Below are 16253 nucleotides of genomic sequence, written 5' to 3'. Positions count from 1 at the left end.
GAAAAACGAAATGCACAGGTACAGTATAGGTGGTACCTTCCTCAATAGTAGTAATTGTGAGAGGGATCTTGGAGTCCTAGTGGACAATCATTTAAATATGAGCCAGCAGTGTGCAGCAGCTGCCAAAAAAGCCAACACAGTTCTACGCTACATAAATAGAGGGATAGAATCAAGATCACGTAAAGTGTTAATACCACTTTATAATGCCTTGGTAAGGCCACACTTGGAATACTGCGTTCAGTTTTGGTTGCCATGATGTAGAAAAGGTGTGGAGACTTTAGAAAGAGTGCAGAAAAGAGCAACAAAGATGATTAGGGGACGAGACGAAAACATATGAAGAATGGTTGCAGGAACTGGGTATGTCTAGTTTAATGAAAAGAAGGACTAGGGGAGACATGATAGCAGTGTTCCAATATCTCAGGGGTTGCCACAAAGAAAAGGGAGTCAAACTATTCTCCAAAGCATCTGAGTGTAGAACAAGAAGCAATGGGTGGAAACTAATCAAGGAGAGAAGCAACTTAGAACTGAGGAGAAATTTCCTGAACTTGACTTTGGGATTAAAATATTAATTTTGCTTTGCCCTTTTCTCCCCCTCGTCTGTGTATCCCCTCCCCCATGAAAGTCTCAAACAAATTTCTGTACTCTAAGGGGAAAAATGGTAAAGTTAAGAATAATAAATGAATTATTGGCCCTGAAGAACAGCTTTAAAATATTTCACACGTTGAAATGTGTGATGTAGCTATTAATATATTCACAGTGCAGTGACATCCAATTAGCCATGTGCTCCTATGCATTTGTACTAAGTAAATCAATCTCCCATTTTCAAGTTATCTACAACTTGATGACAAATTTGTAAGGAATTGATAAGGATAGCTGAATCTTTTTTTTAATGAGCACTTGGTTGAACCTTCTTATGGCATTGTCACCTGTACATTTTGATAAATAGCCATTGATGCCATTTTCCCCACATAATTGGCAATTCTTTCTGGGGATTTTTTTACCCTTGATAAAATGTTCAACTCAGCCAAAAATATAATAAAGTAATTGCAAGGGATGAGGATTTAGAGTTCAAGATGGAACAATTTGGAATATGTTTTGAGTTTTAGACTCCTCTTGCAGGTTTCTAACATCACATCCTATAGGACTAGTTGTCTTTACAAGTACTGAAATGTCATCCTGTCCCTAGCATCATAGGACGTAGGGGCATAGAAAATTGCTTATAACTGTTTATACTATTGTTCCAAGTAGCTTAGTCTGGCAATGAGTGTCCATAATTGATGCATTTTTCCAGCTGTGCAAGGAACTACAAAGGCTTGAACCAGAGATCTTTGCGTGCAAACCACATGAGCTATGAATTAGGGTCCTTCCATCGAAATTGGTTTAACATTATCATTAAGTTTGCTTAGCATAACATCTTTAGCAAAACTTTAAATTATTTAAAATAATGCTTGTGTTTGGGAGATGGGGATTGTTCCATATATATGTGTGTGTGTGTGTGTGTGTGTTGTATTTGTGCTGATAAATAAATTTATTTATTTATCAGCACAAATACAACACAAATATAAAAAGGCAACATTAAAAATAAAAATATGGGTTTCTGCCTGCATGGTTTTCTCTGATGAGCCGAAGGACAGAAAGAGGGAGGAGTGAGCTCCCTCCCATATTTGGGCATACCAGGGGTTGTAACTAACACACACACACACACACACACACACCATACATATATATATATCATTAAATCTTGCAAATGATTAAGAGATTATAACATTTTTGTATTTTGATGTATGGGAAAGGATTATTATAATTCACCCCTCTTGAAACTGATGCCCTCTACATATGTTGGGCTGCAATGTTGATCATTCTTGGCTTATATAGCTATTGAACTTGCTGAGATGAGAGCATTTGGAGGTTAGCAGATTAGTAGAGCCTCCATCTTTGTTACCACCCTTTTCTTCTATGCTAGTAGTTGTGCTACCAGAGGAAAGCTTTTGTATTTATCAGAAAAGCTGCTAAAGCGGTCTTTCCCAAAGTAAGAGATATGCTTATTTCCAGGCTTCCAGTAACTGATGACTGGATGATGACTTTCGGTTCCAGTGCTTATTAGCCTGGGATGCAATTTGGAAAGTATTGGTTGTCTTCAAACTGTAGCAAAGGGTTATTTATGTCCATCAGTGCAACGTTTGTATATTCAAATCTCTTAGTGTTCCCATAAGATGATTGAAAATGTGCTTCCATTTTGAAATAGGTGTGATTTGCTCTCTTGAAACCTGAACAAAACTATGATCACATCAGAGGTGATATTCAGCTGGTTCTCTCCTGTTTGGGTGAACTGATAGCGATGGCTGCAGGAGTCTCCGCCCACTAGGCCCGATGTAATGTGCGAGCACTGCGCATACACAGAAGGCAGTGCCACATGCGCAGACGTGCGTGCAAGCGAACCGGTAGGGAAGGAAAGGTATTATGTGATCCAGCGGGATCCCATCGCTGGATCACAACATAGGATATCCACATAGTGTATAGTTTTTGTTTAAGGCCAAATTGTGGTTTCTAACCATAGTTTACTTGTTTTGGACAGCTCTCATTAGACTGAAGGTAATTTCCTAGAAACTTAAGATAAATTACTGGCTGATCTACTGTGTTATTCCTTGCCAATATGTAAGCCTTATGTGCCTAGCTAGAAATTTCAGTTTCTGTTTTCCTGACTGTGCTCTGAGAATTCAGTTTGGTTGAAAATGCCTTACCTGGTTGAGGGCAATCTTAATTTCTCTCCTACAGTAGCCTTTGTATACAATAATACAATACAATACAATAGTAGAGTTGGAAGGGACCTTGGAGGTCTTCTAGTCCAACCCCCTGCCTAGGCAGGAAACCCTATACCGTTTCAGACAAATAGCTATCCAACATCTTCTTAAAGACTTCCAGTATGAGATCGTTCTGCATACTATTTATCTGTAAAGGCTGAAAACACTGGAAAGAGAATCTTTCTGAATCTATCAACATCCCTGCAGACATAATCCCAGAGACAAATGGTGCAGATTGTTTTGTAGCTAATCCTGAGTTATTTCATAATAAATCTTGATAATTGGGGAAAAAAAGATTCAAGAACTGGTCAATGGAAAAGCTTGACCAAAGTAATCATTTCAGTAAGCCTGTGAAAACATGTCTGTGGAGAAGCTACTAACCTACATTTCCTTATTGGCTGCAGAAACAAAAGCAAAATGCTTGCGTTTGCAGCCAGTGTGGAAAGGCAAACAACTGGCATTATGGACATTAGTTTGTAAAACAGCAGGTGGCAGCAGCTAGCCATGTTTGACTGATCTCACAAAAACTTAGGAAGCTTTTAAATAGTGATGGGAGACCCCTAGGAATCCCAGGACTGTAGATTAAATTGGGAAGTTGATAAAAGCTTCCCAAGAGGAGATACTAGCAAACCACTTTTGTAATGTTGCCAAGCAGGCTACAGAATCACATCTATAAAGTCGCCCTTTTTGCCATTTAAAGAAAATAGGATAACTATCATTAAAGAATACTTCAACCAAGCATAATGGCGGGGCAGAGACACTTCTATCACCGTTCTCCAGATGGTAAAAGGAACACTCTTTTTCTTTTGTGTTTCCCAGCACAAAGCTTTTAGGAACTTGGGGGAATTGACAATAATGAAACGGGTGATTTAAATATTGCAGGTTAAGGTGCCTGTTTTATCCTTTAAAACTCATCTCGGCCCTCTCAAATCAAAGACCTGAATCTTTGTCCTCCTGACTTCGAAGGAGGAGGAGGAGGAGGAAGAGGAAGAAGAATAGGAGGAGGAGGAGGAGGAGGAGGAGGAGGAAAGAAGCAGCAGCAGCAGCAGCTGCTGCTTTATAAGTGACTGGGCAACTTATGTAATAAAAAGTTTAAAAGTACTAGGAAACAATTAAAATTACAAACATTGAATAGAAAAGCTACAAATAAAAATGATGAGGATCGGATCTTCTGGAGATGTTTTGATATTTTCATAGCTTTTGTTGGTTGTGCAGTAGGGGATTGAATGATCTTATCAATTTTTTGATCAAATTGTACGAGTATCCATTCTGTTGGAAGATGTGTAAATAGTGTGTTTGCTTTTCTTGATGCTCAGGGTTGTAGTATGTACTCGTCTAGTGTTTTTATACAGCTTCTCTTGTGGGAGATTAGGTTGTCACCTTGGTAATGGAGCACTTGCTTAGTGTGGATGGTTTTATGATAGATATGTGTTTCTAATTTGGTACCATTAGCTCTGCTGATGAGAAAACCTCATGTTATTGTTTCCTTTGTTCCTTATGAATTTTATTCTTTAGAAGATGTTTCATGTGTATTCTCTACTTATTCTTTTTTTACTACGACAAAGGTGTCATGAAAATACTGGATCCATATTTTGATTGTATACCTGGGAATATACTATAATTTATAGACATTGCATTACTGTCTTTGCTGTAAGTCCTAAAAATGGTGATCCCATGGATGTTTCTCTGATTTGTTGGTATATTTTTCCATCAAATTGAAAGTAGTAGTAAGGCAAAGAGAAAAGGTCCACAATTCTGGTTATTTCAAACACACACACACACACACACACACACACACACACAGATATATATATATTAGTTAGTTTGTATAGTAGTGCTGCCATGGGTTCTTTTACTAATTCTGGGAATGTGGAATGTTCAGAGTAAGAAAGTAGCTGATGTTGGGGAACTGTGATTTAATTTAATTTAATTTATTTTAATTTACATGCACCGTGAATAACACTAAATTAATTGCCATTAGTTAATAATGAGTTGTCCATATGTATACATTGTGGTTTCTGTTATACTACAATCTGCCAGTTTGGGAGGGATCTTGAAGGAGGACCAAAGATGCTGGAAATATAGGTAGGGTTTTCTAATAGAAATTTAGAAATTTATCAGAAGAGGAAAATCAGTGATAGACAAGAGTTATTGATTTCTCAAGTTTTAAAAACTGGAAAAAAATAATTAAATTCCCCAGCACCACCTTTGTATTCTCAGAAGTTTGTCATTTTTTGGCATGACCCCATTTTAGTCTGAATCATTGTTCTACTATGATTTATCTCTGACATTTACAGAGGTCTTCATAAGTCACTAATTCCTGGTAATGGTGAGTGGAATAAACTGAGATTTTTTTCAGGCATTGCTAGCCTTGCTAGTCAATTGAAAATATATATTTTATATTGGATATTAAATTTGTTGGCATCCAGTAGAAGTAATTCTTACCTGAGAAGCTTAAAACTATAACTAAAATAAAATAAAATATAAACAAAATAGGCATTGACTAATTCATTGATTTAAGCATGAGTCATCCGATGCAAGCATGCAAACGCAGAAAATATATATTACCCAGACCTCACCTTTCTTGTTTAATGTTTCTTTTTTGCAGTTTTATGTAATTTACAAAAGAAAGAATCATTTACTAATAAAGTTATAAATTAGGAAAAGCTTGGCAAGACAAAGCTGTTCTTCCATGTCTCTTAAAATTTGAGCTCCGGTGTTATGGAGGCTGGAGTCCCAGTTTTCCTCTCTTCTAATGAGCCATAGCTTTAAATGTGATCAAAATGTGGTTTGTGTTTGCATTTTGTGGTTCTTTTTTGTGCCTAGCCTTGAAATGTTACAAAACGTCAGCTCATCCTTACTTGAATTGACCTTACTGAATAGCAAGACACCCTTTTTTCCTATTAGCATAACATGCATACGGAGGAACCTTTTGGTTGCACTACTAAGGGATTAATTTAGCAGCTTTGCAATACATAGACCAGCTCCTGAAATAATTTGGTTTCCCAACAGTGATGGCCTTCCCAACAGTGAAGGCCGGCTTCAGTTAATTAGCATTTTATTGTAATTTAGAAGGTCAATCAACAGAGCTGATAATTCATTGGAGATGCATTTTGGTGTCAAGCAAGGGTGGTTAGTCTGTAGCACTCCAGATATTGCTGAACTACAACTCGCAGCTTCTCTAGGGAGTATGGGCAATGGTGAGGAATGCTGGGAGATGTAATTCTGAAATACTTTGAGTGCCAGAAATTGCCTAACTTTCAATTATGCTCCTTTATATTTTGAATGTTGGAACTGTTCCTTTAAATTATTATTGGCAATGACAGATTCAATTGTTCTTTACAGAAGGGGAAGTCCTTATCTCAGGTGCCAGAAGCGGCAATTCCTGACCCTGAAAGAAATAGGTTGCCTAGCCAGTCCTTTTGGGCTGAGTGTTTTCCTGTTTTGAATGAGCCAAATACTTCTGACCTCTCCAGTATGCTGAATAGTGAATACTTTTGAACATGAACATTGAAAAATATAGGAGTAGTATGTGCCTGCAGTTTTCCCAACTTCCCTGGAAATATCTGATGAAAAACATTGGGTCTAGAGCCATGATGGTGAACCTATGGCACATGTACCAGAGGTGGCATGCACAGCCCTCTCTGTGGGCACGCACGTCATCGCCATGGGCTCTTCTGGTTTCTAGCACACATGCTTACAAGCCAGCTGGTCTTTGTGGGTGCCAGAGCACTGGAAAACGGCCAAAAAATAGGCCATTTTCCACTGTTTTTCGGGCTGTTTTTGACCCCAAGCCAGCAGAAAAATAGCCTGAAAAATGGCCTGAAAACAGCCCAAAAACCCACACAAAAATAGGCATGCGCACACCGGCCAGCTGGTCTTCGGGTTTCCAGTGCTCTGGCGCACACACACATGCACACGTGTTCCGGTTTGGGCACTCGGTGCCGAAAAGTTTCGCCATCACTGGTCTAGAGCAGTGTATTGTGACTGTCCTCCCTTTGTTAAACTGGGCATGGGCGTGGCCAGCACATGACACATTCAGCCCGCAGGCTGGGAATTTGACATCCCTGGTCTAGAGGGAGAAAAACTGGGTTTGTTTCCAGAGATAAAAACAGTGGTGTGATTAAAAGACCTTTTAATGTGCTTAATTGTCAGCTTTAGTTGTAAAAGTGTGCCTAAATGTCTGAATGAATGAAAATTGTATTTCTGCAATAAGTAGCAGTTTGACAGTCAGTTTGGTATAATGGTTAAGGCAACAGCGTAGAAATGGGGAGAGCCAAGTTCAAGCCCACTGTCAGCCATAGAAACTTACTGGATCACATAGACCAGGGGTGTCCAAACTTGGCAACTTTAAGACTTGTGGACTTCAACTCCCAGAATTCCCCAGCCAGCTGGCTGGGGAATTCTGGGAGTTGAAGTCCACAAGTCTTAAAGTTGCCAAGTTTGGACACCCTTGACATAGACCCAATCACTCTCTCTCTCTCTCTCTCTCTCTCTCTCTCTCTCTCTCTCAAAGTAACCTGAGAATGTATCTGTTGTATGGATAAACACAGAGAGATCCCCAATATACTGTCTTGAGGAGACGGGGGATATAAATCTTACAAATTAGAATAGTAATGAAGATACAATATCCTTGCAAGAAATGTGTAAATATGCAATTGGTATTATGTTAAGCAGGGCATGAGAGAATTCCACTTGAAATGGTAGTCAGCATCTGCCGGGGGTTTATAAGCACCTGTATTAAATCTGTATTAATTAAATCAGGCACAGATTTTAGTCATTATAAAATGGTTGACAAATGAATGGCCTAAGTCTTGTAGCACCAATAAAAATGGTGGCAATTTATTATTAGAGAAATGGAGGGAGAGGGAGTAGTTAGGCCTAAGTGTGGACTACAATAGGAAACTGGTGTTCCCACCAGAACTTATTACAGGTCATAACTGTCCCTGCCCTTCCTTTTTGTTTTCCTTTGGTAGGGTGTGGGCTTGTCTGTCCATGGGCATTTCAGAGTTGCTACAGAGAGGACCGTTTTTGCAATGCCAGAGACAGCAATAGGTAAGCATCACACGTTGCCTTTTATGTTGACTTTTCATGGAGAAGCAGAAACTAATATATAATACCAGTTAGAATATGAAGAGTCAAGTTCCTATCCTGCTGCAGCACTTAGTAATATTGATCTACTCACACACTCTGACAATAACATCTCACAAAGGGTCTGTGAGAAGATGATTCACCTCCATCTATACCACTTAGGCTTTACAGGAGAATTCATCAGATAACATCTGAATAACAATAATGATTTGCTCTTTATGTCCTGAATTACTTTTTTGATCTTAATTTCCACACATGGAGTATGCTTTTTCATGCTAAGGGAGAATAGTTCCCGAGCCCTTCGCTTATTTTTGAAATATGAGCAGAGCAAGAGATGGAATTTGACAAAGAAATTAACCTTTTCTTTATGTAGAATTAGGACATCATCATTAGAGATTGGCTACCAGCAGGGCCGGATTTAGATGAAAAGAGGCCCTAGGCTATTACACTTATGGGGCCCTTTCACCTCCCATTTTTAAGTTTGTAAATTACATGAGAGATAATAAAATACATCATTACTGTGATATATATCAATATATTAAATGAAACATGTTGTAATTGGTACTAACCTTTATAAAAAATGTGGCACAGATAATAAATAAAAATAAAAGGCCCCTCTTGATCTTGAGGCCCTAGGCTGAAGCCTAGTTAGCCTATAGGAAAATCCGACCCTGGCTACCAGATTAACTAAGGAGAAACGATGTAATGCATGGGGGCACCACATAGTGTTTGCAGAATCCCAAAATGGGGAAATAGATTTTAGGGCAAAAATTGTGAATTTAAATAAAAAATAAAAAAAATAAATTACTGCCACCTGAAGTCTTACCATGTTTAGTTTCAGAACATCAACATCCCCTGAAATGTGGTGATCTCCAGAAATATACAATACATTTGTTTTAAGAAATTATTTTAGCACTTAATCCATAGACCACAGGCTGGGAATCATTTGTTCAGAGTTCATTCTATGAATAAATACGTTTTGTTCATGGGGAAAAGATTGGGGCATCATTAGAGTATCTGGAAGAAAAGCAACCTGATGAATTGAAGCAAAGGCTTTGGGGTGATTACAGTGTAATCATTACACTAATCAAATGCACTGTTTTGATAACACAGCATCATCTGTGTAGCTGTCATTCCAGGGTGTCTGTTAAGATTGTATTTTTGGCTTCCAAGATCTAATGAAACAAATCCAAGGATGGGTAGAGCAAGAATACAGGGTATTAAAAAACTGCTTTACAAGGATACGCGAAAGACAGCCTTTTTTTCAACTGAAAAGGGCTAAACAAGTGGCAGTTCTCAGAGAGTGCAAATTGTGGCATTGTGGTTAGGTCTGATTTGGGTAGAGACAGTAATGAAGAATTTTCATTGCCTTTTACCTCCATTGTGAGTTAAACTATTATCAAAAGCTCTTAACCATTTATAGTTAAGAAAACGTTTCTTCCAATATGGATGTGAAAGGGAACTGCTCAGTTTGGGGACTGCAGCATGGGAACCCAGAGTCTCCCTAACCTAAGCGCCAGAATCTGGTCCCTTCTCTCCCAGTATTCATAAACCAATGGTTTGTTTTTATACTTAGTTTTCGTATGTATTCATTTCCCAGAGTCACCCCAGATTTGGGTAAGTTAGAAATATGAAGTGGATGCATTCCATAGTGTCCCATTTTATTTGACCCCGAGACTACTCATAGTCTTAAGTGTTTAAGCACAAGGTTTTTAAAATAGCTAGTATGAAAAAACACTATCATGGATTTGGCTTCAGAGAACTATTTTTCCAATCACAAAAAGAAAAAGGCCCAGTGGCTCCTAGTATACCAACACAATTTTCCATTATAAGACCATCCTAAAATCTGAGGATGGCTTTGAAAAGATTATTCACACACATACAAAGTTTGAGGAAAGGGTCTTACACATGTTGTGCGGTAAATGGTATTTTGTGATGTGGCTATTAATATTTGTGCCCCCACAATAATTCACATAAGCTCTTCAAGTTAAGAAAGGGGAAATGTTCCTCTTACTGGCTATCAACTTCAGCAGAGATGTTAAGAAAATTGTGTGGGCAAAAATGGTGCAGTGTGTTTTTCCACAAGATGAGCAAAACAGCAAAGGATTCGTTTTCAAGCAAAGCAGCCCACTTACAAGGCCTAGTTATTAGCAGGGGGGAAAACGGCACTTACGTTTTAATTATACAGCTTTTTTTCATCTTGCATATCTTTTCCCCCCTTTAATTGCAGGTCTTTTCCCTGATGTGGGTGGAGGCTATTTCTTGCCAAGGCTTCCAGGGAAGCTGGGCTATTTTCTTGCTCTTACAGGATTTAGGCTGAGAGGAAGAGATGTCCACACAGCAGGAATTGCAACTCATTTTGTACATGCAGACAAGGTAAATCTGACCAAATAGGTAACAGTTATGGAATGTGCACCTGGAAAAGAGAGGGGGGTATAGCAATAGCACCGCAGTTTCTCAAGGAAGAGACAGTACATTCCAGAGAGAACCCAGTCCAGAGCTGGATGGGAGAGAGAAGAAGTAGTTCAGGAAGGCCAAACCCTAGAATCCCTTAGCATATATTTAATAGATTAGACATTTATAGCTTTAGTCTAGCAAGATTCTGTCTATTAGGTATAAGCAAATAAAGAATTGGACTCAATTGGATTTCACTGTTTCTTCTTTGGGCTTGGGCCTGACAGTTACTGCTTATACCGCATCCTTGTTCCTAGTTTTGTGAGGCAGGTATGTTTTTAGATAACCTCGTGCACTTTTTGATCAGGTGATCAATACTCCCTTTGTCTTTTAACCCTGTCTAGTTTAATTTGGCACTCACAAATAAATTTCCAGGGTACCACACAAATCAGAACTCAGTACATGCAAATCAATCGTTTTCAATACCTTGTATTCAGACTTTGCTGGATTTTTTTCCTCTCCCTGCTCTATGCTTGTGTCTCATTTCGAGGTTGAGGGGGGGTCCTTTGGAAAGTAGACTGTGGACTATAGGAAGAAAGACATTTCTGCCGTTCAGTAACCAATCCCATGTCCTTTTATTGATAGAAACCAGGGTAGGGTACAATACACTGGACTACATAACATCTTACATTGAAGTGGTTTGGCCCCTCAGAAGGTTGCACTTTTGTTGGAAATTTCTGCTTTCTCCCGTAGATGTCCACCTGCAGATGGAACTTTTTAAAAAAAGTGATGCCCCAAACTTCAGTTGCTTTCCTTCCTCCCTTTCTTTTTATAAAATGTTGTGAAAGAGAATAAAAATGAACTAGCTTCCCAAGGTTTCAAACTGTTCTATTTTTTTATAACATCAGTCTTGAAATCACTTGTGTGAAATTATAATGTTTCAGAAGTTAGAGTTCTATATTAGTTGTGGAGATAAGAGCAAAAAGGAGAAGCCAAGTTTTTCATGTAACATTGTTTTGTAGATATCTGAAATCTCTCTTGATATTATCAAGAAAAATTCCCGACAAAAATGTAATTGGATAATATTAAGGCCTGTATTGAACAAAATTTTGGCCTTTCTCCCCATCGTTGTTTAAATGTTAGATTGTTTGATAAGGTTCAAACTGTGAATATGACAATAGATTTGTATGCTTTTTGTAACTCTTCTTTTATTTGCAGATGGCCAGTCTCGAAAAAGATTTGATAGAATTAATATCCCCCACAAAAGCAAATGTTGCAGATGTTTTGGATTCCTATCATAAGGAGGTAAATGAAATTTAAATATACAATAGATTTCATAATAGAGAACCTTTATATACAAAGCACACCTCTATTAAGAAAGTCTGTATTCTTTTTACATTTTTGCTGCGTCTGCGTGCAGCAGAAAATGTTCGAAATGTGGCAAACCTTCTCTTCATAGGCTACAATAGCCTATAGTTCTGTGTATAAGTTATTTGGGTAGAAAACAAAATTGACACCAACTTCTTGAGAATAAGATAAACTAGATGCAATCTTGAATTAAAATTCATTAGAAAGATAAAAATATGAAGTATGAATTCTCTAATACTAAGAAGTATTGAAATAATAATCAAAGGTTGATAATTGAATGATGCAATTACTTGTACAGCAAACTTGGCATACTACGCTTGAAGTAAACAAAACCTTGTGAATTATTCGTTTGCGTTTTTACGTTTGAGATAGTTTCCTTGTTGATTTAGGCAGCAGCATAGACAATGAAATAACATCAAATAAAATATTGTTCCCAAATATTTGCTCTTCTGCTGTGTCAGGGTTATTCCTACATGGAATACTTAGAAGGATGTTTGCTGTTTTTCTGTTAGAAATTTCAAAGGTGCATTCTATATATCTATGTATGTGTAATTAACTCATTTGTCTACTTCTAAATAGGTACATAGAGGATTTTTCTATGCAAAATGCTGTTGTTTTTTTTAGCGAACTAGGCTTTTGAAATACACAGAATGCATCGCATCTTTAAATAAATAAATAAAAAAGATGATGGTTACTCTCATCTCTGCGTTCCTTGAAACCTTGTGCACTGACAGAAATTGAGCTATAAATCATCTTACAGTTTGGCCACAGATTTTAGCACTCGGGTTCCATCAGCAAAAGGGATTGAATTTATGCCCATAACAAGATGTTTTCTACAAAGAGGAAAGGTTATGATGAGCTGCAAATATTAAAAGTTAATGGAGTGGAAGCAGTCTCTGGAGTGTCCAGGAAATTAGTGCTGGGCCTTTTGTTATGATTTGTAACTAGTGTTACTGTATTACAGATATGTTCATATTACAGAAACATGACATGTAGCTTGTGAAGAACTACAATTCCAACAATTCTCATTTGCAGATAGGGTGTGAGTTGTTGCACTGACCCTTCCCATCATCAAAATGTGCTAAGCATAGTTTCCTTGCCACAGTGGACTATTGTAGATAGATAGATAGATAGATAGATAGATAGATAGATAGATAGATAGATAGATAGATAGATAGATAGATGATAGATAGATAGATAGATAGATAGATAGATAGATAGATGATAGATAGATAGATAGATAGATAGATAGATAGATGATAGATGATAGATGATAGATGATAGATAGATAGATAGATAGATAGATAGATAGATAGATAGATAGATGATAGATAGATAGTTAGATGATAGATAGATAGATGATAGATAGATAGATAGATGATAGATGATAGATAGATAGATAGATAGATAGATAGATAGATAGATAGATAGATAGATAGATAGATAGATAGATAGATAGATGATAGATAGATAGAATATTGTTGATAGGATGACTGGGAGCTAAAATTCAAAATATTAGGAGGAGGAATTTGGGATAGTGCATGTCTTCTCACAAACAGATACAGCACTCCTTTTCTAATTACAATAACAAATATAAAGATGGGTTATTGCCATAAAGGTTAGTTTTTCTTTCATTAAGAGAAATAGCATAGGCGTTGCTTTTTGTAACCATTTTAAATGATTTAGCACTGAAAAGAGTTTTGTTATCTTTTTTTCCTCTTAGTGCAAACTTGATCAAGAAAAAGAATTTATCCTTGGTGAGCACATGGACAAAATTAACAGGTACACAAAAATTGTTGTGGCTCTATACAGGGCTGAATTGCCTACTGTGGCCATAAATGAGAATAGTATGTCTCATCCCAGAAATGGATGAAGAGAGCGGGTCTTAATTTTTTCCCTGCCTGCTCTGTAAACTGTCTTCAAAGTTTTCCCAACTAGGCTCCAGTGCTAGCTATGGGCTGTGAGAAAAGAACTGGGATAGTGAAGATACTTTGGTTCATCTGGCTATCTGTATATATAACATAAAGATGATACTCATCAGTACTTCATACGTTATTGTGGCTGATCCAATGCCAAGTTGTCATTTGTTTCTTGTTTTCCTTCCTGAATAAATGTAGAATGGTATTCCTCCCCACGTATGGCACGCCTCATATTTAAAGATAAGGAAATTGCCATTATGAGTAATCCTTTAATGGTCATACCATTTTTGTATGATTGATGAGTCTATGATCTGTAATAAAGCTATTCATTCGTTGATTACCTGTTTTTCACTAAAGTGCAATGAATTAAACATAATTTGCAGAAAAATATACTTTTCAAACTGTTTAATCGTACGGATCTATTGAGTAGCACTAATGAGCAATATGGTGGCATATCGTGGACTTACAACTTTCTTTCTTTTTTTTCAACAAACAGAAGGAAGTGATTAATCCCTGCAGTAACATCTGCTTCTTAAGTAATGACTATGTCTTAGCTTGACTGCCTGTAGGACTTTTTAAAAAGAAAGCCAGAACAACAAGCACGAAAATCTGATATGACAGTGAATAAACATTTAAGGGAAGAAACATCATTTTCTAATTCAATGCAAAACGATGGAAATTTGGGCTTTTCAATCTGATTTAGCAATTTGAGATTTGCTTTTTTGGGGAAGTTTCTAGGGAGGTTGTAGGGAGAGTGAGGCAAGGTATAAATTGGGTGTCTTCGGAGATCGAAAGTCAGGGAATTCAGATGTACTTTCAGCTTCTACAAAATGTAAGGTATTATGTTTACACCTTAAATACCTTCTCCCCAAAAGAACGTTGATATGTCTGGTTCTGGGAACTCTGTTAAGGGCCTGGAACAGTAAATCAGATAGCTTGCCTACCCTCAGCCCCACGCTATGTTTCAGAGCCTCTTTGTAACAATTATATCAGCACAACCAATCACACACAAAAATCACATACATACAAAATTTCTGGTTCCATATTCATTTTAAAATGTTTCATATTTTATATTTTTACTGAAGTTCTACCATAGTGGCGAAGGGGGAATTCATAGTTTTCCTGCTCAGATTATTTTAATGTTAATTTAAAGGTACAATATCCTTGCAGTTTATATATTACATTTACTGTAGGGCCTTTTTGTGCATACTAAAGTACCTATTGCTCATCGTAGGTTGCGGCACTTTCCCTCCCTCTCAAATATGACTCATTTTGACTAAAGAACATTTTCTCTTTTCAGTCTTTTTTCAGCAAACAGCATGGAAGAAATTGTCCAAAACCTGAAGAAGGATGGATCTCCTTTTGCACTTGACCAATTAAAGGTAACGCATTCAATTTTTATCCTATTTGAAGGATGCCTATATCCAATCACTTTAAGCGGCATTTTGATGGCTGATGCATTGCATAAGCAAAGGAGGACAACCTGTAGCCTGCACATAGCCTTTTAAGATACTTTTATATTAACCTGAAAGCCATCTTCCAAACTGTGGCATAAACTGACTAATATAGTTTTTGCTGCCTATTTGTCTTTTAAAAAGATCAAGAACAGATACTCATACAATGGCTGCTGCATTCTGCAGTTACGTTATGAGAAGGATGTCATAAAACTGCCCACCTTCCAAACTGTGGCTACAGAAAAAAGTTACAGCTATATCTTGTCTTTGGATCTTTTATAATGCCTTTCCATTAAAATTCTCTCCAGCCTTAAAATCCAGCAATATTCATTCTGATTCCCTCCTTCATAGCACAAATTCTCCACTGAATGGTGAATGAATGTCTTTCCTACATAGCTTGTCTTATTCTTCTTCTACCTTCTGCTTCTTTCCATAGTAAAGCACTTTCTCTCTTCCTGTCTCTCCCTCCCTCCCTCCCTCCCTCTCTTTCCCCTCAAATCTTTTTGTCTCTCTGTTTGTGTACTTGCATGACTGTTTGTCTGTCTGTCTGTCTACCTACCTACCTACCTACCTACTTACCTACCTGGTTGGCTTCTTTTCTGCCTCAACAGCATGATGTAAACCTATGAATTTGTTTCATTGTTATGTTATTTGCTCTCTGTGTTGTTTAAATTATTCAAATAGAAAATAGATTTCCTTATGAAGTTAAATGCGAGGAAAAATACCAATAGTGTGTGGCAGTTATATTAATGAGTTATTAGCCCATATGTGTAGTGCCAACTGTAACTTTTGGCTATGCTGATACTTAATAAATATATAACTATAAAACGACAACCACAAGTACTATGTTTATTTACAGGGATTTTCTGTTTCTTCTGCTCATTGTGGTATTTCTACAGCTCAAGCTAAGAACTTCATAGTTAATAAAATACTACAGATAGTCCTCTACTTACACAATTGAGCTGAAAATTTCCATTGTTAAGTGAGACATTTGTTAAGTGAATCACTGCAGTTGTTAAGTTAGTAAAACAGTTGTTAAGTGAATCTGGCTTCCCCCATTGATTTTGCTTGTCAGAAGGTTGCAAAAGGGGATCACATCACTCCGGGATACTGCAACCATCGTAAATATGAATGAGTTGCCAAATGTCTGAATTTTGACCATGTGACTATTGAGATGCCACAATGGTTGCGTGAAAAATGGTCATAAGTCACTTGTTTCAGTGCCA

The 16253-nt window shown here is 37.4% G+C and overlaps 1 protein-coding gene across 5 annotated transcripts in view; it reads left to right on the top strand.

The window, feature by feature from the left end:
• HIBCH (3-hydroxyisobutyryl-CoA hydrolase) overlaps positions 1-16253 on the top strand; it is a 68670-nt gene that overhangs the window by 36108 nt on the left and 16309 nt on the right. For all 5 annotated transcript variants that reach the window (XM_081935158.1, XM_081935157.1, XM_081935156.1 and 2 more), the window contains 5 exons: positions 7778-7856; positions 10123-10268; positions 11505-11591; positions 13378-13436; positions 14874-14955. In XM_081935158.1, coding sequence (XP_081791284.1) covers positions 7778-7856; positions 10123-10268; positions 11505-11591; positions 13378-13436; positions 14874-14955 — 453 coding nt within the window. The remainder of the gene's footprint in view (positions 1-7777; positions 7857-10122; positions 10269-11504; positions 11592-13377; positions 13437-14873; positions 14956-16253) is intronic.

Source organism: Natrix helvetica, assembly GCF_964273705.1.
Source record: "Natrix helvetica genome assembly, chromosome: 1".
Taxonomy (NCBI): Eukaryota; Metazoa; Chordata; class Lepidosauria; order Squamata; family Natricidae; genus Natrix; species Natrix helvetica.
This window is presented reverse-complemented; position numbering and strand designations above follow the sequence as displayed.